Source organism: Prionailurus viverrinus, chromosome B4 (genome assembly GCF_022837055.1).
Source record: "Prionailurus viverrinus isolate Anna chromosome B4, UM_Priviv_1.0, whole genome shotgun sequence".
Taxonomy (NCBI): Eukaryota; Metazoa; Chordata; class Mammalia; order Carnivora; family Felidae; genus Prionailurus; species Prionailurus viverrinus.
In genome coordinates this window covers 127917212-127943235 of record NC_062567.1, presented here as the reverse complement: position 1 = coordinate 127943235, position 26024 = coordinate 127917212, and the positions used below count along the sequence as shown (strand labels likewise).

The 26024-nt window shown below is 51.3% G+C and overlaps 1 protein-coding gene and 1 long non-coding RNA gene across 3 annotated transcripts in view; one reads left to right on the top strand and one right to left on the bottom strand.

The window, feature by feature from the left end:
• The window catches only part of LOC125170012 (uncharacterized), a 23806-nt gene extending 8403 nt beyond the window's left edge, over positions 1 to 15403 (bottom strand). The window contains exon 1 of the long non-coding RNA XR_007153868.1: positions 15206 to 15403. This is a non-coding gene — a long non-coding RNA (uncharacterized LOC125170012). The remainder of the gene's footprint in view (positions 1 to 15205) is intronic.
• Positions 14128 to 26024, top strand: TXN2 (thioredoxin 2). 2 transcript variants are annotated; one of them, XM_047866059.1, is made up of 5 exons: positions 14128 to 14276; positions 15262 to 15515; positions 17362 to 17485; positions 25197 to 25317; positions 25790 to 26024. In XM_047866059.1, exons 2-4 carry the CDS (start codon positions 15262 to 15264, stop codon positions 25308 to 25310), a joined length of 492 nt encoding a protein of 163 aa, XP_047722015.1. In that variant the 5' UTR covers positions 14128 to 14276; the 3' UTR covers positions 25311 to 25317; positions 25790 to 26024. The 2 variants fall into 2 exon arrangements, with proteins under 2 accessions (XP_047722015.1, XP_047722013.1); XM_047866057.1 differs by having other exon boundaries at positions 25197 to 25814.

Sequence of the window (26024 nt, the reverse complement as noted above, 5' to 3'; positions counted from 1 at the left end):
CAAGTGATAGAAAAGGAAAGAGAAAAATCCTCGTTTTCTTGTGGAGGTTCCCTGGGTGTAATCTCCAATCCACTGTAGATCCCCCAAGTCCTTTGGTCTGATGAAAGTGAGGGCGTAGCCAATTGAGTCACCAAGACGTGACTTTGTCTGCTAAACCAATTCCAACTTCTAGTCATTTATTGAGTACTGACTGCGTCCCCAAAACTGTGCCGTGGTGGTTTCAAAGACAGGTTCACAAACTCTTTGATACATCCTCAGAGAGATGGACTAATTCCCCTCCTGCTGAGTGTGAGTGGAACTGAGTGATTCACTTCCAGCAAATAGAGCAGAGGTGATAGGACGTTGGGACACCTGGGTGGCTCAGTGGGTTAAGCCTCCGACTCTTGATCTTGGCTCAGGTCATGATCTCTGGGTTTGTGAGACCGAGCCCAGCATCGGACTCTGCAATGATAGCTCGGGGCCTGCTTGGGATTCTCTCTCTGCCCCTCCCCTGCTCGTGCACTCGCTCTTTCTCTCTCTCTCTCTCTCAAAATAAATACATTTAGAAAAAGAAGTGACAGGATGTAATTTTCAAGGTTACGTTATAAAAAGACTGTAGCATTCACCCACCAAGAGACTGTTTTCTTTCTCTCTTGCTCTCTCTCTCTCTCTCTCTCTGTTTCATCACTTGCTCAGCTTATAAAAAGACTAGAGCATTCACCCACCAAGAGGCTGTTCTCTCTCTCTCTCTCCCTCTCGAGTCGCTGGCTCAGGCCATCCAGGCACGGATGGAGAGGTCCACGTAAGGAACTGAGATCTGCTAAGAGCCATGTGCGTAAGCCTAGAAGCAGACCTACTCCCACCCAGCCCTTGGATGACCACAGTGCTGGCCACCACCTTGAACACAGCCTCATGAGACACACTGAGTCAGAACCCCCCACCTAAACCACTCCCAGATTCCTGACCCACAGAAACTTTGACATAATGCCTGTTATTTTAAGCTGCTAAGTTTTTGTGGGGGGTTTTGTGAAGGGGGCGTTTTGTTACACAGCAATAGATAACTAACACATGCACTAACCAGCCTTTACCTGCGTTAACTGTTGCCACGACCCTAAGGGGTAGATATTCCTATCCTAGCCTCCATCCTCAGGCTGAGAACAATTACACAGGTGATTTGCTTCGAAAATCCACCTCCTTCCAGCCGTCCTCTAAATATTAAGTCATGAAAGCAGCCATCTCATCACCTGTGGGCTTCCTTCTCATGAACACTGGGTGACAAGACATTAAGAGAGCAAACAATCCTTCAAACCTAAGACACGGTGAAGGATGTGTGGTCCCACAGGATGGCAGAGAAGTGTCAAAGTGCCGGTTACACAAAACATACCCTCGAAAACAGTATTCAGCCCCTCCATCAACCAGACGTCCCGTGATACAGGTGGGGCGGGATGGTTCAGATGGGGACCTGGAGTCTGGGCTGTCCACCTTTCTCCAGGCTTCAGCCTCAGTTAGGATCCTCAGTTCTCTGACCAATTACAGCATCATCCCCAAGAGCCAAATTGGATTCTTCCCGAGAAAAGAAACCGTAGGCTGCATCATTTCCCTGCAGATGCTTATTTTTTTAATACAGTAAAAATGCTGACTGGGGCAAGGCTTTTGTCAGACTGCAGGCTTTAAAGAAGCATTTAATTCAATCTGGCACCCCAGACGGAATGTAAATCTGCCACAGAGTGAAGCTGATGGGCAAATATATGAGATGCTTTAGCCCAAGTATTTAATCCAAGTACATCACGCGACCAATCCATCAACCCTGAAATAAAAAACAGCATGTAACAGATGTATTTAAGCAGGGAAGAAAAGACCAGCAGAATATCCTGTCTCGCTCCTTTCTCAGTTCTGCATAAGTAAAACTGATTCGCCTGCTCTTCTGGAGAAGGCCCCAAGTTTAGTGCTCCGTGCAAAATGTTTCAGAAGTCTGTCACTTGTTTTTTCATTCTCTTTGAGATGTCACCGTCTCCGACCAGTCTCTCGGGTCGTTCCAAATTATTATAAATTCATTAGATGCAGAAGAGTCTCGCCACCAGAAAAAAATTAATGGCAATGCAATTTATCTTGAAATTTCAGTGTGTGGTAGTCTGTCGTTGTAGTTTAAAAATGAAGCAACTACGGAGGCACCTGGGTGGCTCAGTTGGTTAGGCTTCCGACTTCAGTCATGATGTTGCGGTTCTTGAGTTCAAGTCCCTCACCAGGGTCTCTGCTGTCAGCGCAGAGCCCGCTTCGAATCCTCTGTCCCCCTCTCTGTCTGTTCCCCCTGCCCTGCTCTTTCTCTCTCTCTCTCTCTCTCAAAAATGAATAAACATAAAAGAAAGAAAGAAACAAAGAAAGAAAGAAAGAAAGAAAGAAAGAAAGAAAGAAAGAAAGCAAGCAACTACAAAAATGTATGAGATGAGCTCCTTAACACCGGCCATGTTTAAGTTTTAAATAAGTCAGTCTATCAGGAAAGGAAAAGGTGCCCAGAAGCCTGTGCTATGAAGCACTGTGGTAGGTTAAAGATGGCCAAAGACTTTATGACAATTCCTATCAAGATGTGAGGTCTCTGCTCCCTCCCCTTGAACTAGGGTGGCTTCTGGGACTTTTTGGACCAAAAGAACATGGTGGCAGTGCTGCCCCACCAATTTCTGGGCACAGGCCCTTGGAGACTGGCAACCTCCACTACTTCTCTAGGAACCCAGCCAGCACACTGAGAGAGGCCCACGTAAAGACAAGTTGAAGCATCTAGCCGAGCTTCCAGCTAATAGCCAGGACCAACTTGCGCCATATGGGTGCGCCATCTTGGAAATAGATCCTCCAGTCCCAGCTGGGCTCCCCATGTGGAGCGGAGATGAGCTACCCCTGCCGAGTCCCACCTAAATGTCATACTTGGGAGGAAAATGATCCCTGTGCTATGCCACTAAGTTTTGGGGTGGTTTGTTGCACAGCAATAGATAACAGGGATAGTCACCCCAGGGTGGCTATAAGGTGGCTCCGGTGAAGGTACACTTATAAGAGCAGATACAATATTTGTAATAGCAACTGTGGTTTGTTTATGTTTATTTTTTTTTTAGAGAGACAGAGACAGAATGCGAGTGGGTTTGGGGCAGAGAGAGAGGAAGACACGGAATCCGAAGCGGGCTCCAGGCTCCGAGCCGTCAGCACAGAGCCCGACGCAGGGCTCGATCTCACGAGCTGTGGGATCACGACCTGAGCCAAAGTCGGACGCTCAACCGACTGAGCCACCCAGGCGCCCCTGTAATAGCAATTGTTAATAAGCTTTTTGTAATTACAAAGATAATTACAAAGCACATTCATCGAAAAACTCTTGGTAAAATATAGCTATGGTATTGCACCATTTAATATGCATATGCTGAGGGATCAATGAAAAAGAAAAGTGAAGGGCACCCGGCTGGCTCAGGCAGAAGAGCATGCAACTCTTGATCACAAGGTCATGAGTTCGAGCCCCACGTTGGGTGTAGAGATTAAATAAATAAAAATAAGTAAATAAATAAATACGTTAAAAAATAATTGTAAGAAAATAAATAAAAGTGAAGGAAAGAGAAGCACGAGCCAGTTAAATAAAGGAAGCGAGTCCATGGAGACTCAGCCCTTGTTATGTGGTTGCCTGAAACTAACTGGTGGAAACTCAGGAGTCTGATGTCCGTCTTTGCCTCAGTAAAACCACAGGTAGCCTGCTAACTATCGTACATTTGTGCGCATCAGCAAGACAACCCAGTATTCCACTGAGATCAAACGCTCTGCACTTGAAAGGGACTTTCACCTAGGCAAAACGAAACTGGCCCAACACAACTTTTTTTGATCAAAGGACTCTCCTCCAGCATCAAAGTCTTCCCAACTTTGTCAGGCATGAATTGATCAAGAAGGGATATGGCAAATGGAAGGATTATTGGACTTGAGTCAAAGAGCCCTCACTACCTGCACGTTTGTGATCCACACGCCTTCCTTTGGAGAACCCACTCAATGTCCACCCAACTCTATGGGACCACCCATCACAGTGGAGGCAGGGAGTGGGGGTGAGGGGTAGTCAGACACATAATGCAGGCTGGCCAATCGGAGACTGCCCTACAGTCGGATGTGTGACCCAAACAGGTCCAATCAGAGTCTTTCCTGAGACCTGACGGATGGACACTGGGAGGGAGAGAGACTTTCCCATTTTCAGACTGTCAACCCAAAGCTGGACTTCTTGTGACTGGTAGTAGGCATCTCTCCCACGACATGGAGAATGAAATCAACATGATGAGGAAATCAAAACAAGCAATGGAAAGCCCACAGAGCTCTGCAACATTATTTGGGTCCTGATCCCACTGTACCTAAGCTAGCTGCATCCCTGAACATGCCAGTTATGTGAGCTAATAAGTCCCTTTCCATGAGCTGGTTTGAGTTGGTTCCTGACCTTGCTGGGTGAACTGTGGAGACCGAGCGGCCATGGGGCCTCGACCCAGCCCCTCCCAAAAGTCGCCAAAGGTTCTTGGTCTTGTCACAAGAAGAATTCAAAGACAGACAGGCAGCACAACAGACACGCAACACAAGCAGGAAGGTTTATTAAAAGGAAAAGTACGCTATTGAGATGTGAGCTCCAGGAAGCTCAAGAGAGAGAAAGACAGCTGTGTCCCTGGGGTTTGGGTTCCTATCTTTTATCAGCAGTTGGGAACTAGGGGGGCAAAATATTCATTACTTGAAGCAGAGAAACAGGGTTTCGCACTTTTTCTTCCTAATATGGTCAGAGGTTTCCTGTTATGGCGCACGCCCGCCATCTTGGGCCTGTCTGGTTTGATCTGGCTTCTTGTGGCATGCTGCCAGGACAGAGCCCTGACAGCTGGCCACAACTTCCTCCTTGCTGGCCTCCAGGTATCTTGTTTGAACCTAACTGCCTACTATAACGCGGAAGAATCCTGACTAACCCAAGCCTCAAAGAGGGCCATTCTTGGGGACAGGGTTAAGGGACTTCCATTCATACACCAAAACTGAAGGACCTCTCACTCCATTCTTCTTTCTCTGTCTTTTAACACACATCTGCTGAGTGCCAACCATGTTCAAGCTCAGGGTAAGCGGAGCATGCAACTCTTGATCTCAGGGTTGTGAGTTCCAGCCCCATATTGGGTGTAGGGATTACTTATAAATAAAATATTTTTTTAAGCAATAAAGTAATAAAATCTTTAAAAAAAAAAACTTTTACTGGGCATCTAGGGCTAAAATGGAGAATAAAAGAATCAGAATCCCTTTCCTCATGGAGTTCATAGTCCAACAGAGAAAACAGACCATACACTTAAGCAGTAAGAGTCCTCAGGACACAGAAAGTAGAACAGGGCTGAGGGATTACATAAACTCCTTGCCCTGATCTACTTCCATTTCCACCTGTGATACTGTGACTTAAAATAAGAAAAATATATTTGGTTTTCGTCTCCATTTCTGGCACAGAGCTCCTAAAACCCTTGGAATTTCCTAAGTGACAAGAGCGATAAAGGTGTCTTTTGCTATTCAAACCAAGGCCCTATGAGCCACCCTGGAGTTTCTGTTTATGTGGGGACTTTTGGAAAACCCCTAAGGATGGGAGCTGGTTGCTGGGGGAACCATCCAGGTGATCGGAGGACTGGAACTTTTAGCCCCACCCTCTCACCTCCGGGGAAGGAGAGAGGGGCTGGAGATTGAGTACAACCACCAATAACCAGTGATTTCATCCATCATATCTTTGTACCGAAAGTTCCATTGGGGCGCCTGGGTGGCTCAGTCAGTTGAGCGGCCAGACTCTTGGTCTCGGCCCAGGTCATGATCTCACAGTTCGTGACAGCGAGTGGAGCCTGCTTGGGACTCTTTGTCTCCCTCTCCCTGCCCTTCTCATGCACTCACTCTCTCTCTCTCTCATAAATAAAAAAAATAAACATTTTTTAAAAAGAAATTTCTTATCAAATATATTCACTAGTATTTTTTTTATATGTACACAAGACATATATTAAATTTTCTTTAAATAAATCAAAAGGAGGGGCATCTGGCTGGCTCAGTAAGTAAAGCACGGGACTCTTGATCTTGGGGTAGTAAGTTCAAGTCCCATGTTGCATGTGGAGATTACTTAAAAATAAAATCTTTAAAGGGGCACCTGGGTGGCTCAGTCAGTTAAGCATCTAACTTTGGCTCAGGGCATTATCCCACGGTTTGTGGGTTAGAGTCCCCGCATCGGGCTCTGTGTTGACAGCATGGAGCCTGCTTGAGATTCTCTTTCTCTCCCTCTCTCTGCCCCTTCTGTGCACTCTCTCTCTTTCTCTCAAAATCAATAAGTAAACTTAAAAAAATAAATAAGATCTTTAAAAATCAATCAATCAGTCAAAAAGAACTCTTTCAATAAGCATAAAATAAGCACTGTAAGTGATGAGAAAAATTGTTTCAGTATTCCGGGGTCAATCAGAAAAACAAGCTACACAATGCATTTCAGATGAGGACAATTAATATAGAGAATTTGTTGGGGGCACCTGGGTGGCTCAGCTGGTTAAGCATCCGGCTTTGGCTCAGGTCAAGATCTCACAGTTCATGGGTTCGAGCCCTGCGTCGGGCTCTGTGCTGACAGCTTCAGAGCCTAGAGCCTGCTTCGGATTCTGTGTCTCCCTCTCTCTCTGCCCCTCCCCTGCTCATGCTTGCTCTCTTTCTCTCTCAAAAATAAATAAAACTTTATATATATACATATATATGTATATATATGGAGAGAGAGAGATAATTTATAATATAGGCATTGAGGACCAAAAAGGCAAAGGGAACACAGAGATAACTCAGGGACAATATGTGCAAACCCAGCACCATCCCTGCCACCTCGGGCCGGAACCCAGACCTCTGAAAAGGAGGCACGACCTGCCTAGTGTCGGTACCTCTCGAGGCATATGATGAATCCAGTTCTGAGGTCCTGAGGAAAGCTGGAGGCTGGAACCATGGGCTGCCGCCTGGGAGAGGAGCCAGTGCTCCGGACAGTAGTAAGAACGGGAAGCAAAGAGGAAGGAGCAAGTCCCTTCTCTCTCCTCCCGCCTTCTTGTTTCCCTCCAATGACCCTGAGTGGCGGAAGCTGGCCAGCAGGCAAAGGCACGGTGTAGTTCACAGGTCTCTAGTGCTGACATCACAAAGCACAATATGGCAGAGTGGATCTGGAGTGAAGAAACAAACCTTAATAGGAGACACAGCGGTGGTCTTGTTTCTTGGTGACACGTGAAATGATTGCGCAATGTGTATCTGATGGCCCCTTAGGGTCTCTGAAATAAGGGAGCTAAGCTATTAATATGGTGGCCATTGCAAGACCCAAACCACGAGTGATGGACAAAAGATGCGTTTAGTCCTCCTCAAACGCAACAGTCACCATGAGCAGTGCAGAGCGGGTATGTGGCTCCACAGAGTGAGGGTCTCAAACTCCTACCATTTTTCTCCACCATTTTCAACAAAGGACTTGAACACCGTGGTCCAAAGTAGTTACTCCAGCTCCAGCCGACACACCCACATTCCAACTAGAGAGAAAGGGATGGCGTGCCCCCATCCTTTTATTTATTGTTTTTTAGTTACTTATTTATTTTAAGTAATCTCTACACCCAACATGGAGCTCGAACTCACGACCCCCAAATCAAGAGTCGCACACTCCCCTGGCTGAGCCAGCCAGGTGGCCCCATGCCCCATCCTTTTAAAGCAGAGGCTGGCAAAGCAGAGGTTGGTAGTAACCCATGGGCCAAATCTGGCCTACTGCCTGTTTGTGTAAATAAAGTTTTATTGAGACCCAGACATGCTTATCCATCTACGCATTTGCCCATTTCTGCTTTTGCGCTTTCAACAACAGAGCTGAGGCGTTGCAGCAGAGACCTTAGGGCCTGCAAAGCCTAAAGTATTTACCATCTGGACATTTAAAGAAAAAGTGTGCTGACCCTTACTTTAAAGGAACAGCCTGGAAGTTGAACAAATGACTTCCGTTCCCCCAACCTAGTTACACGGCCAGAGAGGTTGGAAAATGCAGTCTACAGCTAAAAAGCCGGGGCTCGATGTAAAATTTTATTACTGTGTAAGACCACAGTCTCCACCACCCTACCCTTCCATAAAGTTCTGCCCCTGGCTTTCCTCTCTCCTGACCTTCCCATCACCTGAACCACTGAGTGGTCTGAACTCATTTGCTGATACTAGGTGTACTTTATTTTACTGCTTTCTAGAAGTTTCCAGCAACTTCAGCTAATTATGATAACACCAGCTACCTTCCCAGTAGCCATTCCCTCACTGCTTGCAGGCTAGCAGCTTCCTGATTTTGTTCGGAGTGTATACAGCTAGAAGAGCTCAGGGAAGGTGGGCCCAGCTCCAGAGAGTGAACCCTGCCATGGGTCTAATCCATATCCCTTGGCCAGTTACTGGTTTAGATGAGGCCGTGTCATCCACTACTGGTCAGGCAGAAGTAAGGAGGGTTTCAGGGAAAGATTGTCCTGCCTGATTTTTAAAAGCCACATCACTTTGGGGGATGAGAAACCCACCACAAGTGGGGGATGAGAAACCCACTTGCTCTGGGAGGATTTGATGGAAGGATATGACGCTTGCAGCCAGGAGAGCCACGCTGGAGGTGGGAGAAGGCCAAGAAAGTTGCAGAAAAGCTGACCCGGTGCCCTAACATCACTGAATCCTGAATTAATCACCTGAAACTACCTACGTTCAGACTTCTCATTTTATAGGGTAATAAATCCCTACCATTTAAGCCACTTTTGGGTAAGCATTCTGTTTCTTATAGCCAAACGCATCCTCTCTGAAATGTCCTTTAGTGTGCGTGCCTACTATGCACACAGTGTGGGCCTACTATGTGCCAAGAATATTGGCATTTTTTAAAAACAATGGTTCAGGGTTTTTTTTAACGTTTGTTTATTTTTGAGAGAGAGAGAGAGAGAGTGTAAGCGAGTGAGGGGTAGAGAGAGAGGGAGACACAGAATCCGAAGCAGGCTCCAGGCTCCAAGCTGTCAGCATAGAGCCCCACGCAGGCTGAAACCCACGAACCGCAAGATCATGACCTGAGCTGAAGTTAGACACTCAACTGACTGAGCCACCCAGGCGCCCCAACAATGTTGGCATTTTAATGCTTACAATCGTATAAGATTTCAATTTTATACTCATTCTACACATTTAAAGAAACAAGGTCTAGGGGCGCCTGGGTGGCTCAGTTGGTTAAGCGCCCGACTTCAGCTCACGTTATTATGATCTCGTGGTCCGTGGGTTCGAGCCCCATGTCAGGCTCTGTGCTGACAGCTCAGAGCCTGGAGCCTGCTTCCGATTCTGTGTCTCCCTCGCTCTCTGCCCCTCCCCCACTCACTGTCTTTGTCTCTGTCTCTCAAAAAAAATAAACGTTTAAAAATTTTAAAAATATATATATAGGTATCATAGAGTTAGGATGTTTATTAAATCCAAAGGCTATTTTTATAGCATCGTATCCTGGCTCAAAAGAAGAAAAAAATATGTATCTTCTTACTCTTGGCGGGTGTCTCAGTCAGCTCTGGTGCCATAACAAAATACCACAGACTGAGTGGCTTACACAACAGACATTTAGGTCTCATAGTTATGGAGGCTGGAAATCCAAGATCAAGGGGCCGGTGGATTCAGTTCCTGGGGGAAGCCCTCTTTCTGACTTGTACATGGCCACCTTCTTGCTACCTACTCATGTTCTCACATGGCAGAGAGAGAGAGAGAGAGAGAGAGAGAGAGAGAGAGCGCTCCGGTCTCTCTTCCTCTTCTTGTAAGTGTAAGGACACAGGTCCCATCATGGCGACCTGACTCTCATGACTTGATCTAAGTTTAACTATCCCTCAAAGGCCCCACCTCCAAACACCATCACACTGGGGGTTAAGGCTTCAACATATGAATTCGGGGAGGACACAAACGTTCAGCCCACAACGGTGGGCTCTCTGTTTACATACACATCAGTGGACTTTTGTGGTGGCTGAGAACAACTGGACCAGGCCCTGGACTCTAGAATACCTGCAAAATGGGGGCACCTGGGTGGCTCAGTCGGTTAGGCATACGGCTTCTGCTAAGTTCATGATTTCATGGTTCATGAGTTCGAGCCTCACGTCAGGCTCTGTGCTGACAGCCCAGAGCCTGGAACCTGCTTTGGCTTCTGTGTCTCCCTCTCTCTCTCTGCCCCTCCCCCGCTCATGCTCTGTCTCTCGAAAATGAATAAACGTTTAAAAATTTTTTTTGAATAAAAAACACACAAATTATCATCAAGATGGAAACTGAAAACAAAGATACTCGAGGAGAAACACCTCTTGAAAACTCTATGAGCTTAGACTGTGGCCCGCTACCTCTCTCTTCGTTGACTTTTTTATTAAGTGCCTCCCTCCCGCTATGAAATCCTCGGACATGTGGTCACTGAGATGCACCTGTCTCCCACACCTGTCCCCTGCCCAGAGGACCCGAGGGAGCTGGTGCGTCAGGGCCGTGCCCAGCTTGCCTGGTCCGCTGAGGAGACTGTGTGAACCACACTGCCACCGTGTGGACACTTCTGCTGACAACGGCTGCTGAGAACCGTTGCTGCCCCGCTCGGCCAACAGCTGGGTTAGAGCCCCATGTTGCATTTCGATGGCCTAGACTAACTGGCTGGTCTGTAGGGATTGGTGGGTGGGAAGAAGAAGCAGTCTTGAGTCAGATCAGATCCTTGCTAGGGGCAATATAACACTTGTAAGCTTCTATCTATCTCCTATTGTTTGGTGGACCCTGGACAAACCACTTAGCCCCCATGTGCCTTATTAGGGGACACAGACGGGGGCTCACAGGGTTGTAGGATTGAGTTGATACGTGTAAGGTGCTTAGAACAGCATCAGGTGTTGGGTAACTCTTCAGTATATCAACAGCTTTCAAACCCTCTGACCATGACCCACAGTAAGAAACACATTGTATATCACAACCCTAGGACACAAAGACCTAGACCTAACACCAACAACTGTTCCAGTCTTTCCTGCAATCTCCCGGCCCCCTATGGGGAAGGCATACTTCTTCCCATTTCTCAGATGAGAAGCCTGAGGCCAAGAGGTGAAGACACTGTGGGATGAGGATCAACAGGACTGGTCCTCCTTCGGAATTCAAAATGTGAACTGAGCAGGGACATTGGCCTTCCAGAAAATGCAGCGGAAAGGAGGAATAGGATTAGCAGGCGACTGGAAGAGAAGGTGCTGGAGCTACAGAAACAACAGAAGTGAAAACGGACGAGGCGGAAGCTCCCCAGCCAGACGGCATCTGGAACTAGCAAACACAGCTGCACCAAGGGATGCTGACCTCAGGTGCTCCCACCGTGGATTACCACTGTTGGCTCCAGCCCTGGGCACGGGCAGAGGCAAAAGCGAGAGATCAGACAGGGCAGGGAGGGCCACGCCTGCCCGTGGCTCTCACCTGGCCCCCTGCCTGTGGTGGACAATCTATTTAAAGTGGAAGACTGAGCTGGTGATGGCCAGGGGTTGTGGGTCTATTCCAAAGATTCCCTCACCCACCCCAGAGGATGTGCACGCCAGGGGAGTGAGAGAGCGAACCTGTCAACTGCACAGAGAACAAACAGCGTACTATGGCCAAGACAAAGGGGAAACAAACAAAAAAAACATGGCAGTGATTTGAGAAGGGTATAATGGAGCCACGTGATATGGTGGAGACAATGGGATTTGGGGTAAGAAGCTGTGATTTGTGCTCCTGCTGTCTGTTCATGGGACAAATAATCACGGAGCACCTGCTATCATGCACCAGGCCCGGAGATAAGCCATGGAGAGACAGATGGACCCTTTGGGAGCTGACAGTACAGTGAGGAGTGAGGAACAAAGAACAGACAATATTTTGTAGTTTCCGCACCAGTAGCCCGATCCCCACCGCTCTGGTCTGTGATCGCTGCACTTTGGGGAACTGTGCATCCCCCTCGTAGCTTTGCTCAGTGTCCGTGGTATCTTTGAGGACTTCCCAACACCAGAGTAAGTTTTTCTGCCAAAATGAGAGGTTCTTGGTGCCTTCTAGACTTTCCACACCTCCCAACGTGGGAGGATTGTGAAACTTTCCACAAGACTGCTTCCCTGGCCTCTCCATCCTTCTGGTGTTGGTTTTTCTGGGTTTGACACAAGCCCACGAGATGTCCTCCAAAGCCTCTGACGGTCTACCCATCTCCTCTCCAGCCCACTTTAGTTAGACTGCATCACTGTGAGGCCACCAGCCCTTTCGTCTGAATTCTGTGAATCTCCACCCGGCCTGCCTGTGGGTGGAACCTGGACGGTGCTGTCACCCTCCTGCCATCTCCCCCCACATCCCGGGCACTGGCTGTTTTCTGTGAAACTGGGAGTGAACACGTTCGGCTTTGAACTGGCCCTGAGGAAATGGGTCAGGAGCTGTGTGGGCAAGAGGGGAGGCTGAGAGCCATTGGAAAACTAAGAATGAATTTTGTTTTAGATTTTTTATTTTTAAGTAATCTCTATACCCATCTCTATCTCACAACCCTGTGATCTCGAGTCACCTGCTCCTCCAGCTGAGCCAGCAGGGTGTCCCGAAATTTTTTTTTCTTTTTAACATCTTTCTGTATTAGTAATAAATGCGGTGGAGACAAAACAGACAGTAACAATACACAGTGCTGAGTGTGGTGGCTGATGTACAGAGGCACAGGGGCTGTGGAAGGTCGAAGAAGGGCATCTCCCCCGCTAGAGGAGGCTCAGGAAAGGGTCTCCAGAGATGATGCCTAGACTCTCCCTTGGAGAGTAGAGGACTGCGCCTTCCGGTCATAGAGCAACTACAAAATCCAGGGACGGGAGCGACACTTAAGCACACTCTGGAGCTGTATGGGATTCCCAGTGGCTGGACTAGACTGAAACGGAGGTGTAAGAAGGGGCTGTGCCAATTTACCTGCCTTGTGACCTTGGACAAGTCACGTAACCTTTCTATAAACTGCTCCCTGAGATATCCAAAGGCAGTGTTTAATAAACATCTATCGAACATCCTCGGAGTCAGGCACTGTATCAGATTGGTGGGCATATGGAGTCAAATAAAAGCTACAAATTCCTCCTCTCAGGAAGCATACAGTCTAGGGGGAGAGGCAGACACCCACAATGTGTTACATAAGAGTTTCGAACAAAGCACTACAGAGAAGGAAACAATTACTGCTGCTCAGAGAAGTGATGAGTAGGTGTTCCGCCAAGGGGAGAGAGAAAAGAGCATTTAAATTAAGCATAAGGCAAGGAGGAGGGAAAAGGCAGTGATGTATTCATAGACCCGCCAGGCCACGAGTGGTTGTAATGTAAGGGAGAGGGGGCGGGGGGAGACAAGAGATGGCTGTGACTCCAGCCTGGGCCACACAGATACTTAGCGCCTGTTGTCCAGGCCAGCGACGGTGGGTGCGAAAGGAAGGCCCAGGCTCAAACAAGTTCACGGGTCCCCACACCTTACCCGGGGCCTCAAAAGCAGGCCGAGTACCACCACCACCTGACATCTTGTCCAAGCCCTGTTCCCCAGCAACTCCGGAGACAGGCTTGAACCACGCCAGCCTTTCATGTCACGTATTGGGAAACCGAAGCCCCCCGGGCCAGGGTGACTTGTCCAAAACCACAAGCGGGTACAGTTGCGTGCGACAGACAAGGGCCACAAACCGTCCTCTTTACTCCCAGTCGGGGTCTTTTGCCCCTAACCAGCACTTCCGCCTTCAAGGAGCTTAGCTGCCTCATTTGTAAAAAGGAGGAAAAGAATCTCCCGCACCTGTAATTTTCGGAAGACACTGAGGCAAAGGGGTGGCGGGTGGAGGAGTCTGAAAAACCCGGAACCACACCTCCCTCCCGGCCTTTCGCCCTTGGGTAACTCCCTCAAGCTCCCACCTCCTTCCTCCTCCTCTTCTTCCGGACCCTCCTCGAGGGCCCGCCTGCCTTTTTCCGGCCCCTCCCCGAGGGCCACCCCTCTTCCGGTCTTTCCTCAAGGACCCGCCCCCTCTTCCGGTCACTCCCCCCGAGGGCCCGCCCCTTCCCCCGGTTTTCCCTCCCAAGGACCAGCCCCCTCTTCCGTTGTCTCTCCCCGAGAACACCTCTCTTCCGGTCCCTAACTGAAGCTCCACCCCTTCCGCTGTGCCGTCGTCCGTCATCCCCATTGGTGGAAAATCCAAGCCGCCCTCGAGTTGCGGAGAGCAGTCCTCCAGGTTGTCTGTCCCCGGAAGTGATGCTCGAAAGGCCCTCCCCCGAGGAAGTGACGGCAGGAGTGCCCTTGACTGACGGGGAGGGCCGGGCCGTGCAACCCTCCGCTCGCGCTGCAGGGAGGTAGGAGGCTCGTGGGGGTGGCTCTAGGTGGTGTCGCGGCGGAGGCAAGCTCCGGGTCTGTTCCTGCGCTGGCCGGCGGCCGACCGGGCGAAGACCCCGGGCGGGGGGACCTGTCCTCCGGAGGGCCGGGATCCCCGGCGGCGTCCGATTCCCCAGTCCCTCAACGCATGTCCCTTCTTTTTTATTCCCCCCCACACACTCCGGGTCCGGAACCTCTTGGTTCCCCCCCACCTTGAATTGTTGCGATTCCTCTTTTCTGATCCTTTGATAACTCCCTTGTGCCTTAATTTCCCGTTAGAACACTCATTAAAATGAGTAATAAAGAATCTGCAGACGGCTTTGGGTTCCAGTGTTGACTCTCATTTAATAGGTTACTTTGGGCGTGTCACAATTTACCTGAGCTTCGGACTCCCTACCTGTAGTGTGAGCAGTACTGTAGAAACTTCCCCCTGGGTGATCTGGGAGAACTAAGGCCCCCTTGGCCCTTGGCAGGTTCTCCATGAATATATGTTCCTCCCTCCCTTCTGTTATAATTCTGAATATCCTGATTTCTCTTTTGTCATCAGCCCAATTTCCGAGTTGTGTTATGTGACTCCTGCTTTTTGATTCTCATTCTTCACTTAACCTCTATTCTAGAAATCTTTTTTTTTTTTTAAGTTTATTTATTTTGAGAGAGAGAGAGCGCGCGTGTGCGCGCGAGCGGGGAAGGGGCAGAGAAAAAGAATCCCAAGCAGGCTCAGCACTGTCAGCCTGGAACCTGTCAGAGCTTGAACCCATGAACCGTGAGATCATGACCTGAGCGGCAACCAAGAGAGTTGGTCACTTAAACACTGAGCCACCCAGGCGCCCCCTCCTTTAGAAATCTTACATATCATTTCCTGGAATTCTTCCGGCCCTGAATGTTGAGCCCCCCAGTTCTCCCCAAATACCTTTCTTTTCCTGCGGTGTTGACTTCTCGAACTGTTCCTGCCTCTTTCCCTCACAGATGGCTCAGCGACTTCTCCTGAGGAGGTTCCTGGCCTCCATCATCTCCAGGAAACCGCCTCAGGGTCGGTGGGCACCCCTCACCTCCAGGGCCGTGCGGTGCAGTCCTGGTGACCTCACAGTAACACCCAACCAAGCCCGGTCAATATACACCACCAGAGTCTGCACGACGACCTTTAATATCCAGGATGGACCTGACTTTCAAGACCGAGTTGTCAACAGTGAAACACCAGTGGTTGTGGATTTTCACGCACAGTGAGTCCCAGGGGTCAGCAGAAGACTGGGGTGTTGCTCGGTCAGGTATTTACTGAGTGTCTGCTGTGTCTCAGTATCATGTTCGATGCTTCTCAGATGTAGTCTCCTTACAAAGACTGGTAAGACCCAGTCCCTGCCGTCAAAGATTGAGTGCAATCTGGTAAGACACACACTAGTAAACAGTCTTCAAAACTCCCTGTCATTGGTGCTGAGAAACACTCATGTTCTGTATCTCGCTGCCCAAATGGCTGAGTCCCCTTCAGCTTGGACCAAAGCAGGAAAAATAGGGACCATCACATCATCTGGTTTGTGGTGTATATCAATACCTGGCCCTGCAGATAGGTTGATGTTTAACATCTTGCCGCCCAAACTGGGAAGGGCTGGCAAAAAGTTATCAGTGTCCCCACAGTGATACCCCAGCACGCAGGGGATGGGCAGGGTTTTCTTTTCAGTGCTGTACAAGTGTGTTTTAGGGATCCTTAAATGCCTCTAGCCTTCTAATTGTTAGCTTGGCTTTCTCATTTCCAGACTTTGGGTCCTAAGCAGCCACCTGCCTACCAAAGAACTGGACAGACCTGGCATAGCCTGAGTTACAAGCTGGGAGGCCTTCCGGACAAACGTCAGACAGATTGCTTTGCCTTCTTTCCCACTCTCTCTGACTCACCACATGGCCTTGGGCGACTCACCACATTGCCTTGGTCAGGCCGTGTGACCTCCTTGTGCCTCCCTTTCTTCTTATAATAGGAGATAAGCTCTTGCAGGCTAGGTTTTTAGGTGTTGTGAGTTCCTTAATTGAAATCCCCGAAGGGAAAGCGTTTTCAAGGCTGAGCATAAAATAGGGGTCATCAGCCAGGGGTTCGTGGAAGGCGGAGCTTTCTACCTCCCCTGTATAGTGAGCATTCCAGAGAGGACTTCCCAAATGAGTGATAAATGGGATGATGCCTCATTTCCTTCGACGAGGAAGTAAGACAGTGAGCTTGTTCATTCAGCGCCTGCCACTGTCCCTAGTGCTCCGGAGATGACAGCCTGTTCCCGAAGAGCTCACCACCCGAAGGGGAACAGCTGTGATCGGTACCATGCTAGCACTTGACACGGGGCCTGAGGGATCCCAGGATAACCAGGGCTGGAGGAAGACATTTGGAACACAACCTCGGGTTGCAGTTCCCGTGTGCCGCTCGCCAGATCTGGGACCACGCACATGTTCCTTAACTTGTGTGCTCCTCAGTTTCTTAGGAAGGCGTGTTCTTTTCCTTTGTGGGGCTGAGGGTTCTGGGCGGTAAAAGCTGAGAAGGCCCTGGCGCAGTGACTAGCATGTTGTAGAAGCTCCCCAGCCACTGGTCTGTCCTCCCTGTAGTTGTGGGTCCGTGAAGCATCTAGAGTAACCCTGCAGCTTATAGAGTATGTTTATTCATGTTGCCTTAGTAGATTTCTCGTCGCTGCTTGGAGAGACATGATCTCTCTTTCTCAAAAGAGGAAACCGAGGCCCCAGAACAGTGAGCTGATAGGTGAGGAGTCTTTGTTGGAACCCAAACCTTTTAACTTCACATCTCATATTTTTTTCTGTGACAGTGCAATTCTCTTATATCTATTGAAATAACCTTTATAAGAGTCTTCTGATGAAGACTGATTTAGAAGCCCGGGACCCCTGGAAATTCCCCCGCTGCAGAGTTCTGGCTTTATCATTTGACCTGTTGACATTACAAGTTAATATTCAAACACTGTAAACAGAGCTAATAAGGGCAAAAGGCCCCTCAGAAAGATGTGGGTCAAGGGAAGTTTCTAGGGAGACAGTAAATCGGTTGCTGAGCACTCTTGTGACTGGATGCTTCCTTTCTCCCCTTCTGAGGTGGTGTGGCCCGTGCAAGATCCTGGGGCCAAGGTTAGAGAAGGTGGTGGCCAAGCAGCATGGAAAAGTGGTGATGGCCAAGGTGGATATTGACGACCACACAGACCTCGCCCTAGAATATGAGGTATGAATCGGCAGGGGATTGCCACAGTGCAACTGGTGTGAGCGGTGCTTGGGCCCTAGGATAGCAGGTGCGGGACACATCTTGGGGACCACCAGGCAGCCAGGAAGAAGTGTCTCGGTTTTTCCTAGAGCTCTCAGGAATTCAGAGCCCTTTGCAGATGTGACTCTGTTGACCCTCTGAGCCGCTTGTCTGTCTAGCCCACCTTTAGGAAGTGGAGTGTATGATCCAAAACACCAGGTTATTGTCTGAGTCTTGGGGCACTGACGCACTCCTTCGTTCATGTTTTCATCCACGCACATGTTCCGTCAGCCATCGTTCAGGAGCCCCGCGGTGAGCCAGGCATCCGTGATTCTGGCACAAAGAAGATGGACACCTTGTGTCCAGCACCCCTAGTCTAGTCTAGCAAGAGAACAACAGGTAGACAGGTCATTTCAGCGTACGGTGAGAGGTGCTGACAGCAGAGGTGCACAAAGGAAGAAGGGACTGATTGTTGGGGTCGGGGGAGGGATTGCTTCCGTTTTGGGGGACCTCTGACTGGGGCCATGAAAGATGCACAGAGAAGAAAGGCCAAGAGCGCAGCACACACTGAGACAGCGTAGTCTAATGCATTTGGTTGGCCCCTGTGTGCATTTAACAGATGTGTGTTCAGAGTCTCTTAAATGCCAGGTGCTATTACTTGGTTGTCGATATGACAATGAACAAAGCTAACCCCCTCCGCCCCCCAAAAAAGGGGATCGGCACACTTTTTCTCTAAAGGACCAGGAGGAACATACTTGAAGCTTTACAGGGCATTGGTCTCTATTGCAAAAACTTAACTGCCATTGAAAGCAGCCGGGGACAGTGTATAAACAAATGGGCATACTTGTATGCCAGTAAAACTTTATTTACACAAACAGGCAGCAGGCTGGGTCTGGCCTATGGTTACCCTGCTTTAGGTAATAAGTGCTGTGGAAACAAATCAAAAAAATGAGGTGGGGCTGAACATGGGGCTGGGGAGGGTTTCTCTTTTTTTTAATGTTTACTCGTGTGAGACAGAGTGTGAGTGGGGGAGGGGCAGGGAGAGAGGGAGACACAAAATCCAAAGCAGGCTCCAGGCTGCCATCTATCAGCACAGAGCCCAACGCGGGGCTCGAACCCACAAGCTGTGAGATCATGACCTGAGCTGAAGTCGGACGCTTAACCGGCTGAGCCACCCAGGCGCCCCATGGGAGGGTTTCATTTTTGAAAGGGTGTGGGGGCACCTGGCTCGATAGAATATGGGACCCTTGATCCTAGGGTCATGAGTCTAAGCCCCATGTCGGGTGTGGAGCTTACTTTTTAAAAAATAAATAAAAATAGAAATAAGTAAATAAAAAATAAAAGGGTGGGTTAGGGAAGGTCTCTGAGAAGCTGACATCTGAGCAAAGACCTGGAGGGAGGAAGGAAATGAAGCAAGCAGCTCTTTGGAAGAGTAATCTGAGGCAGAGCAGACATCAAATGCAAAGGCCCTGGGGTCAGGGTGAGCACAGTTTGCTCACAGAATAGCAGTGCCTGTGTGCCCGGAGCAGGAAATGAGTGGGGTGTGGGGGCATCTTCTGGGCCTCGGAGACCACAACAGCTGGAGAAAGGGGAGAGGTACTGCGGCTGGATGGCCAGCGTGGGGAACTGAGCAGAGAGTGAGAGCACAGGCCACTGGGGGAGTTGACTGTGGCCAGACGGGAAGGGGTGCTGATCGAGTTTGTAAGTCCAGGCTCAGCGGCCCCCCCGCCCCCGCCCGAGCCCAGCTCAAGTAGAGATGCCGCCTCCAGCCAGTCCCCAAGGGGACGGGGGTGCGCATAGGCTGGCTGCCTGCTGCACTGGGGTGGCAGTGATCCCCCCGCCAGGAAATCAGGCTGCCCCAACCAGAGGGAAAGGAAATAGATGCCAGGCAGGCAAAGCCACCGATGGTCACTGCAGATGAGTGAGGGGGTGTAGGACTGCCTATGGCGCTGACTGAGGGCGCCTTACGAGGGCTGGCGCAGGGGAGAGGGATGAGTTACTACTTTGATGTTCTGTTTTGTCTTTTTTTTTTTTTTTAAGTAAACGACGTCCCTATTTGGGGCCCGAACTCACAACCCTGAGATCAAGAGTGGCATGCTCTACTGGATGCCCCTACCTTTCTCCTACTTGTCCCTCCCTCCCCCAAGGCCCGCGGCAGCTGTGGGGGTGAGCTGAGGGCTGCAGCTCCCAGGACATTCCCAGGGCGAGGGGCGGGCATAAGATGTCTTCAGCTAACTCCTGCCGCCATGCCAATCAGCCTCAGCCAGTAGAACTTTTTAGCAGACATGCACTGAGCGCCAGCCATGTTCCGGGAACCGTGGTTAACCGGTACAGATGGGAAGAAGAATAATCCGGTTCCTGCCAACAGGGGCCCCCCCCCGGGTGGTGAGGTTCCCAAGACCACCCCCACCTGCATTCCAGGGAGCCTGGTGGTTAGGGCTGGGCACTGAGGTCCTGTGGTCAAGCCTGGAAAGTGTATGTGGACTTGGGTCCTCTTGTAGGACCTTCTCGCTCCTCCCTCTGTCCACTGCCCAGATCTCGTGGGTCACATCAGCTGGTCCCAGCCTCCTTATTTTGCCAAGCCCTGGGCAGAGGTCACTGCAGGGCTGAGGAAGCTCCAACAGGGACTTTCCTGACCCCCTTTCCTTCCTTCCTTCACACCTGTTCTTTTGGAGGAGAGCCAGAGGACGAAGACGTTTCAGCTGAGAGATCCAGGGTACCTCCTGGGACAGCTTCCTCCTTTTCCGAGTGTTGGATGAACATGTGGTAGAAACTGCTTTAAATGGTGTTCAGGGAGGGGCGCCTGGCTGCTCAGTCCACAGAGCATGTGGCTCTTAATCTCAGGGTCCTGAGTTCAAGTTCCACGTCGGGCTTGGAGCCTACTTTAAAAAAAGTGGAAAAAAATTGTTTTCAGGGAATTTGGTCCCTCTCTCCAGGCTTTCCTGAACCTCCCCTCGTGCCCAGCACATGCCCTCGGGGCAAGTCTCCTCCCTCAGGCACCACACTTCTGCGTCGCTCAGCTGACCACCCTGGACCCCCACGGTCTCCCAAAGGACAGGGAAGCGAAAGACTCGGGGCTTCGGTAGTTTTAGGGTACCCCCCCCCCCCCCCACCACCCGATCGTGCACTGCCCTGGCTTGGCCAGACGAAAAGCTCTCTGCTCTCCGTCTCCTCGTCCCTGCTGCCTGGCTGGGCATTCCGTACAGACCTTGCCAGCGACTGGGGGCAGAGAGTGGATCCAGATGTGGACCCTCGAAGCTTTATGCTTTCCTCTGGCTTCACACTTGGAGCTGTTATTCTTTTATTTTCTCCTCGTATGGAGAAGGCCCTTTAAAAGCATTAGGAAAACAGCCAAGTAGTTAATCAGGGGGAAAGTCAGCTGTCATCTTACTGCCCCAGATACAACCACTGTCACCATTTTGGGTGGTGTTTTAAACTTGTCGAAGGTTTCATTTGAATTATTTTTCCTTTTAATGTTTCTTATAACCTCATAGTTCACTGAGTATTGCTATTTCATATTATTACGAATATGTAGCTAGAAGCGATCGTTACCGTGTCTCCCCGCTTTGCAAGTCTTCTAAATCAGTGCTTCGCAAACATGAGTACGATCTGGGATGTTGCTTAAAAGCAGATTCTGATTCAGTAGGTGTAGGAAGAGCCCACGATTCTGCTCTTCCGACCAGCTTCTAGGTGAGCACTGCCAGCAGCGTGGAAACAAACATCGAGACGCAAAAGTTGGAAAGTCCTGTGCTGACCTTCTGGGGGCATGCAGGGGTCCCACCAGATGGTGTCCATCTCATGGGTCTCGACAATGTACACGCATCCACCGTTACAGTTGTGTGCGGAATAGCGTCACCGTCTTACAAATCCCCTTGGGTTCCACCTTTTCCTTTTTTTTCCTCCTCCCCTGGTGCCCCTGACAACCACTGATCTTTTTTACTGTCCCCATAGTTTTGCCTTTTCCAGAACGTCATAGAGTTGGATTTGAGTTTTTCAATAATAGCTTTGTCCCAGAACCCTCCCGTGTCCAAAGGCTTCTCATTTGAAACGTGGAGTGTGACACCACCGGGAGCTTCCCAGGCTGGAGGCTGCCCAGCTGCCCATTCATCCTCGCCCTGCTGGGACCTGGTAGCTCTTAGGCCAAGGGATGGCTCAGCTTGATCACAGACAGCAAAGTCAGACAGATCCCGCGACAGATCCCAGCTCCCGCCCTTCCTCATTCAGCGCTTGTGCCTCTGTCTTCTCTTCAAAGCGACCCCACCTCGAGGCAAGAACTTACGAGGTAGCCTACGCAAGCGGTTGGTGTCGTTCCTGACCCTTAAAGGAGCCCCCAGTAGGTAGCAGCCTCGGTGACAGTGGTCTTTTCCTTTGCGTCAGTTCCGCAGTTAGCTGAGGAGGAGGTGGCCAGCCTCCTGTGACATCTAGTGCTGTGTCTGTCCCTCAGTAGGTCCTCACAGATGGAGGAGGTTGGGGGGGAGAAGGGGGAGACTGAGCAGGGACACCGAGCTCAGTCGCACAGGGCGAGCCACTGGGCTGCAGGTTGGTGGGGACGGACCACACACACACACATACACACACACACACCCCACCCTACCCTGAATTCTCAGGGCATCGGGTCCAGCCTGGAAGGCTCCTGGTGGTGTCACAGAGCAGGAGGAGAAGCAGTGTGTCTTCGTGCATCTGTTCATCTCTCTCCTGGCCCCTTGGTCCCTTCAGAGCTGCCGGAGTTGGGAGGGAAGCAGCATTCTTGGCCCGCCACGGCCCCTCTTGCACTTGGATCACATTCTACAGGCGTGTGCCAAGGACCTGTGCACTTCCATGTAAGGCCGGGTTTACAAGCACCAGCCCCTCCTGATTTGTGAGCCAAACTCCGGATCCGCAAAGCCACCTCAGGGGAGGGAAGTCCCATCACACCCCAGGTACCACAGCAGTGTCCCGGAAAAACCGGCTTCCCGCAAGCCCGCTGCTCTGCGCGCCTGTGCGATTTGGACTCACGCTTGGAAGAATGCCCTTGGTCAGTAATGACCAGGCCTCGGACTGTCTGCGGTACACCTGACCGCAGTGTGGCTGTGCGCGTGCGTGCACGCGTGTGAACACACAGGTGTGATCGTGGTGGGACTCGTGAAGTTCTTGAAAACTGAGTCCCCCTCTAGGCCCCACAGTGAGCGTTGTCCCGAGAGGACACGCGAAAGCAATCAGACTACTTCTCGTACAATGACACACAGCTTATTTATTTATTTATTTATTTATTTATTTATTTATTTATTTATTTAGAGAGTGAGAGAGTACACGCTGGCAGGGGAGAGGCAGCGAGCAGGAGACAGAATCCTAAGCAGGCTCTGAGCTGCCAGCACAGAGCCCGATGCGGGGCTTGAATGCTCAAACCGAGAGATCGTGACCTAAGCCGAAACTAGGAGTCAGATGCTTAGCCCACTGAGCCACACTTAGCCCCTGACACACAGCTTTTATATCGGTTGGAGAAACGGGAGGGGAGGGGATCCAGTTAGTGAGTGCTTGAGCCTGGTGCCTCAGTTGAATGGCTGGATTTGAGGCACCCTAGCTGCCCTCACAGGCCACTAGAGGGCGCATAAGACCACAGCTCTGGGGGTGCTTGGCTGGCTCAGTCAGTGAAGTGTGGAACTTTTGGTCTCTGGGGTTATGAGTTCAAGCCCCCACGTTGGGTGTAGAGATTACTTAAGATAAAATCTTGGGGCGCCTGGGTGGCTCAGTCATTGAGCGTTCCGACCTCAGCTCAGGTCACGATCCAGCAGTTCGGGAGTTTGAGCCCCGCGTCAGGCTCTCTGCTGTCCGCACGGAGCCCACTTCAGATCCTCCTCTGTCCCCCTCTCTCTGTCCCTCTCCTACTCACCCTCTCTCAAAAATAAGCAAACGTTTAGAAATACATATTTTAAATTAAATTAAGTTAAAATTAAATCGTTTGGGGCACCTGGACGGCTCAGTCGGTTAAGCATCTGACTCTTGATCTCCGCTCAGGTGTTGATCTCAGGGTCGTGACTGGAGGCCCTGCGTTGGGCTCCAGTCTGGGGATGGAGCCTACGTGTTCCATGCGTGCACACGCGCACCCCAAACGACGGGTTGTGCGGCCCGGCCGGAGCAAGTTTCTCTGCGCCCTGCCTGTGCCTGGAGACCATAAGAGCCACATTCCGGACCTTTGTACTTCGTGCCGCCTCCCCTGCCACAGTCGTGAACGACAAGGACGGGAGCCAGTGGTCGGGCCACGGGCAGTGGCACACGTGGTCAGCCCCCTGCCGGATAGGTCTGAGGAGCATATCAGCTGCCACCGCATCAGCCCCAGGACAGCCCTCAAAAGGGCCGGGAGGGACTAACCGGAATAGGGACTTTGTCGTGTTACCTGCCGCGTTTGTCCACCCAGAGCCAGTTAGCGGAGGTCAGGGCCTGCCACACGGTCGGGAGCGAGTGGTAGCACCGCCCGAGGTATGAGCTCGGGCCGCTGTGGCCTGCGGTTCTCTTGTAAGCGACCCGCGCACGGTGTGAACGTTCTAACCCCGAAGTCTGGTTTCCCGAGATGACTCACGGGCAGGATGCGCTCAGAATCCCGAAGACGGGGTGTGTTTGTGTAAATTGCTGTTGTTACTTTGTAGTTAACATGTGTAAGAAAAGTCTGTTTATCTTGTTCGGTGTATCCATTTTTTTAAAAAATGTCTACAAACGTCAGGCAGGGAGCCCAGGCGGCAAAAATGCTAGATGCCAGAGTGCAGCGGGCCTCATTGACATGCCGTGTAATCTGCACAGGTCCCCCGAGGGAACTTGAGAAAATGCTTCACAGGCCAAGAATGTTGCCCCCGACCCCCCTAATAAGTAAACATCGGATCGTGTGTAGCCGAACCCCTCCTCCCACGCTGTCCAGTAGGAGTCCGTGAATTTCTGGACCCTGCTAACCGGCCACGGCAGCGAGCCGACGTGGCTCCTGCGTTAGACTTTTCTGCCATGCTCTCTGCAGCCACCGTTTGTTGAGCGCCACTGCATACCAGGCCCTCTGCCAGGTCCTAACACTCGATGTGCCTGCCAGGCGCAGGGCGCCATGTGCATTATCCCACGCAGCCCCCAAGCCCAGCACGAGTGCCGCCGGTGGCTCCGTTTTGCCGATGAGGACACGGAGACAGTGATGAAGTGGCTCCCCCGGAGTGGCCGCATCCAGAGCCTGAGCTCCTGACCACTCAGCTTTGCATCTGGATCGTTTGTCCTAAACCTTCAAGGGAGATCCTTTGGTCCCCGTTTGACAGAAGAGGGCACCGGGGCCGTGGAGGTGGCGCGGCCTACCCGCGAGGGGCCAAGCCAGGCCACGGACCCCAGTCTCTGGGTCTTCCCTCCTCGGGAAGCTTCTCCGGGCTCCTCAGCCACGCCCCGCCCCCAGCCCCCGGCCTGCAGCTGCACGGACGGGTTATTTTCATGTCTCCTGTCATTGCAGCCAAACCACTGGGCCAGTGAGTCAGTCGTGCGGTTGGGGGAGGAAGGGGACCGCGGGGAGCCCGCAGTGGAAAAGTCTCCCCGGCGGGTGGACCTCCAGGCCCCGCAGGACCCCTGCACCAAGAGGAGGGGCCGCGCCCGCCGCCTGGGCCATCAGTGCCCCGCGGGAGCCACCAGCCTTCTCCACAAAGGCTTGAGAGTGGCGGTCGAGAGGAGTTCACCTCCCCTTGTCTCCTGCACCCAGGTGTCCGCCGTGCCGACCGTGCTGGCCATCAAGAACGGGGATGTGGTGGACAAGTTCGTGGGCATCAAGGACGAGGACCAGCTGGAGGCCTTCCTGAAGAAGCTGATTGGCTGACACGCAGGGAAGAATCCTGGCGGCCCTTGCCCACCTGGGCCCCGGGGTTCCAGGAGGGCCCCCGCTACAGCTCAGACCTTCTGTGCTGGCCCTTCCTGCCTCCTCCCTTCTGTCCAGCCCCTGTGGACCCGTGCTTTGGAGACCAGGCCCCCAAACCCTGGGAGCCTCCGGGGCTTCCGGGCCGGCTGACTGCCACTGACCTGGGGACAGCCGTCTTCCCACCCACTCTCTCTTGTCTGCTCCCACCAGGGCTCGCCTCAGTTCCCCCAGGATGCTGGAGAGAGCCCCAGGCCAGCCAGCCCGCGGTGCGCCGGGCCAATGGCGGCCGCGTGTCCCTGGCCCCTTCCGATCTGCACCCCGGTGCCTGGCCCATCTGCCTCCTGCAGTTTTTCTTCCCTGCTGCTGTTTTGTAAAATAGAAGAAGGAAAAAAGAAACCCAAACAAGTGAGAGTAATATATAATTCTCTCATTTTTTGTAGGTCTGTAATAAAGAACTTTATGTGATCCCTTCTACCTCCTGCTGTGAAGAACAGACCCTGGGCCCCACACTAAATTACCCTGTAGCCACCGCCCCCCCCCCACCAAAGAGCCACCTTCCTTCCCAGGCACGAGGGCGGAGAACATGCACTGGGCAGAGGGAGGGGGGAGTCAGGCCCCTGCCTCTGGAAGCCTCACTGTGAACAAACTGGACCAATAAAGCCAGGGTTTGCTCTG

Bases quoted from the DNA above. Each gene is read 5' to 3' on its own strand.
- TXN2 (XM_047866059.1), top strand. From the start codon at position 15,262: ATGGCTCAGCGACTTCTCCTGAGGAGGTTCCTGGCCTCCATCATCTCC. The intron at 15,516-17,361 runs GTGAGTCCCAGG...TCCCCTTCTGAG, and splicing joins GTTGTGGATTTTCACGCACA to GTGGTGTGGCCCGTGCAAGA. The intron at 17,486-25,196 runs GTATGAATCGGC...TCCTGCACCCAG, and splicing joins ACCTCGCCCTAGAATATGAG to GTGTCCGCCGTGCCGACCGT.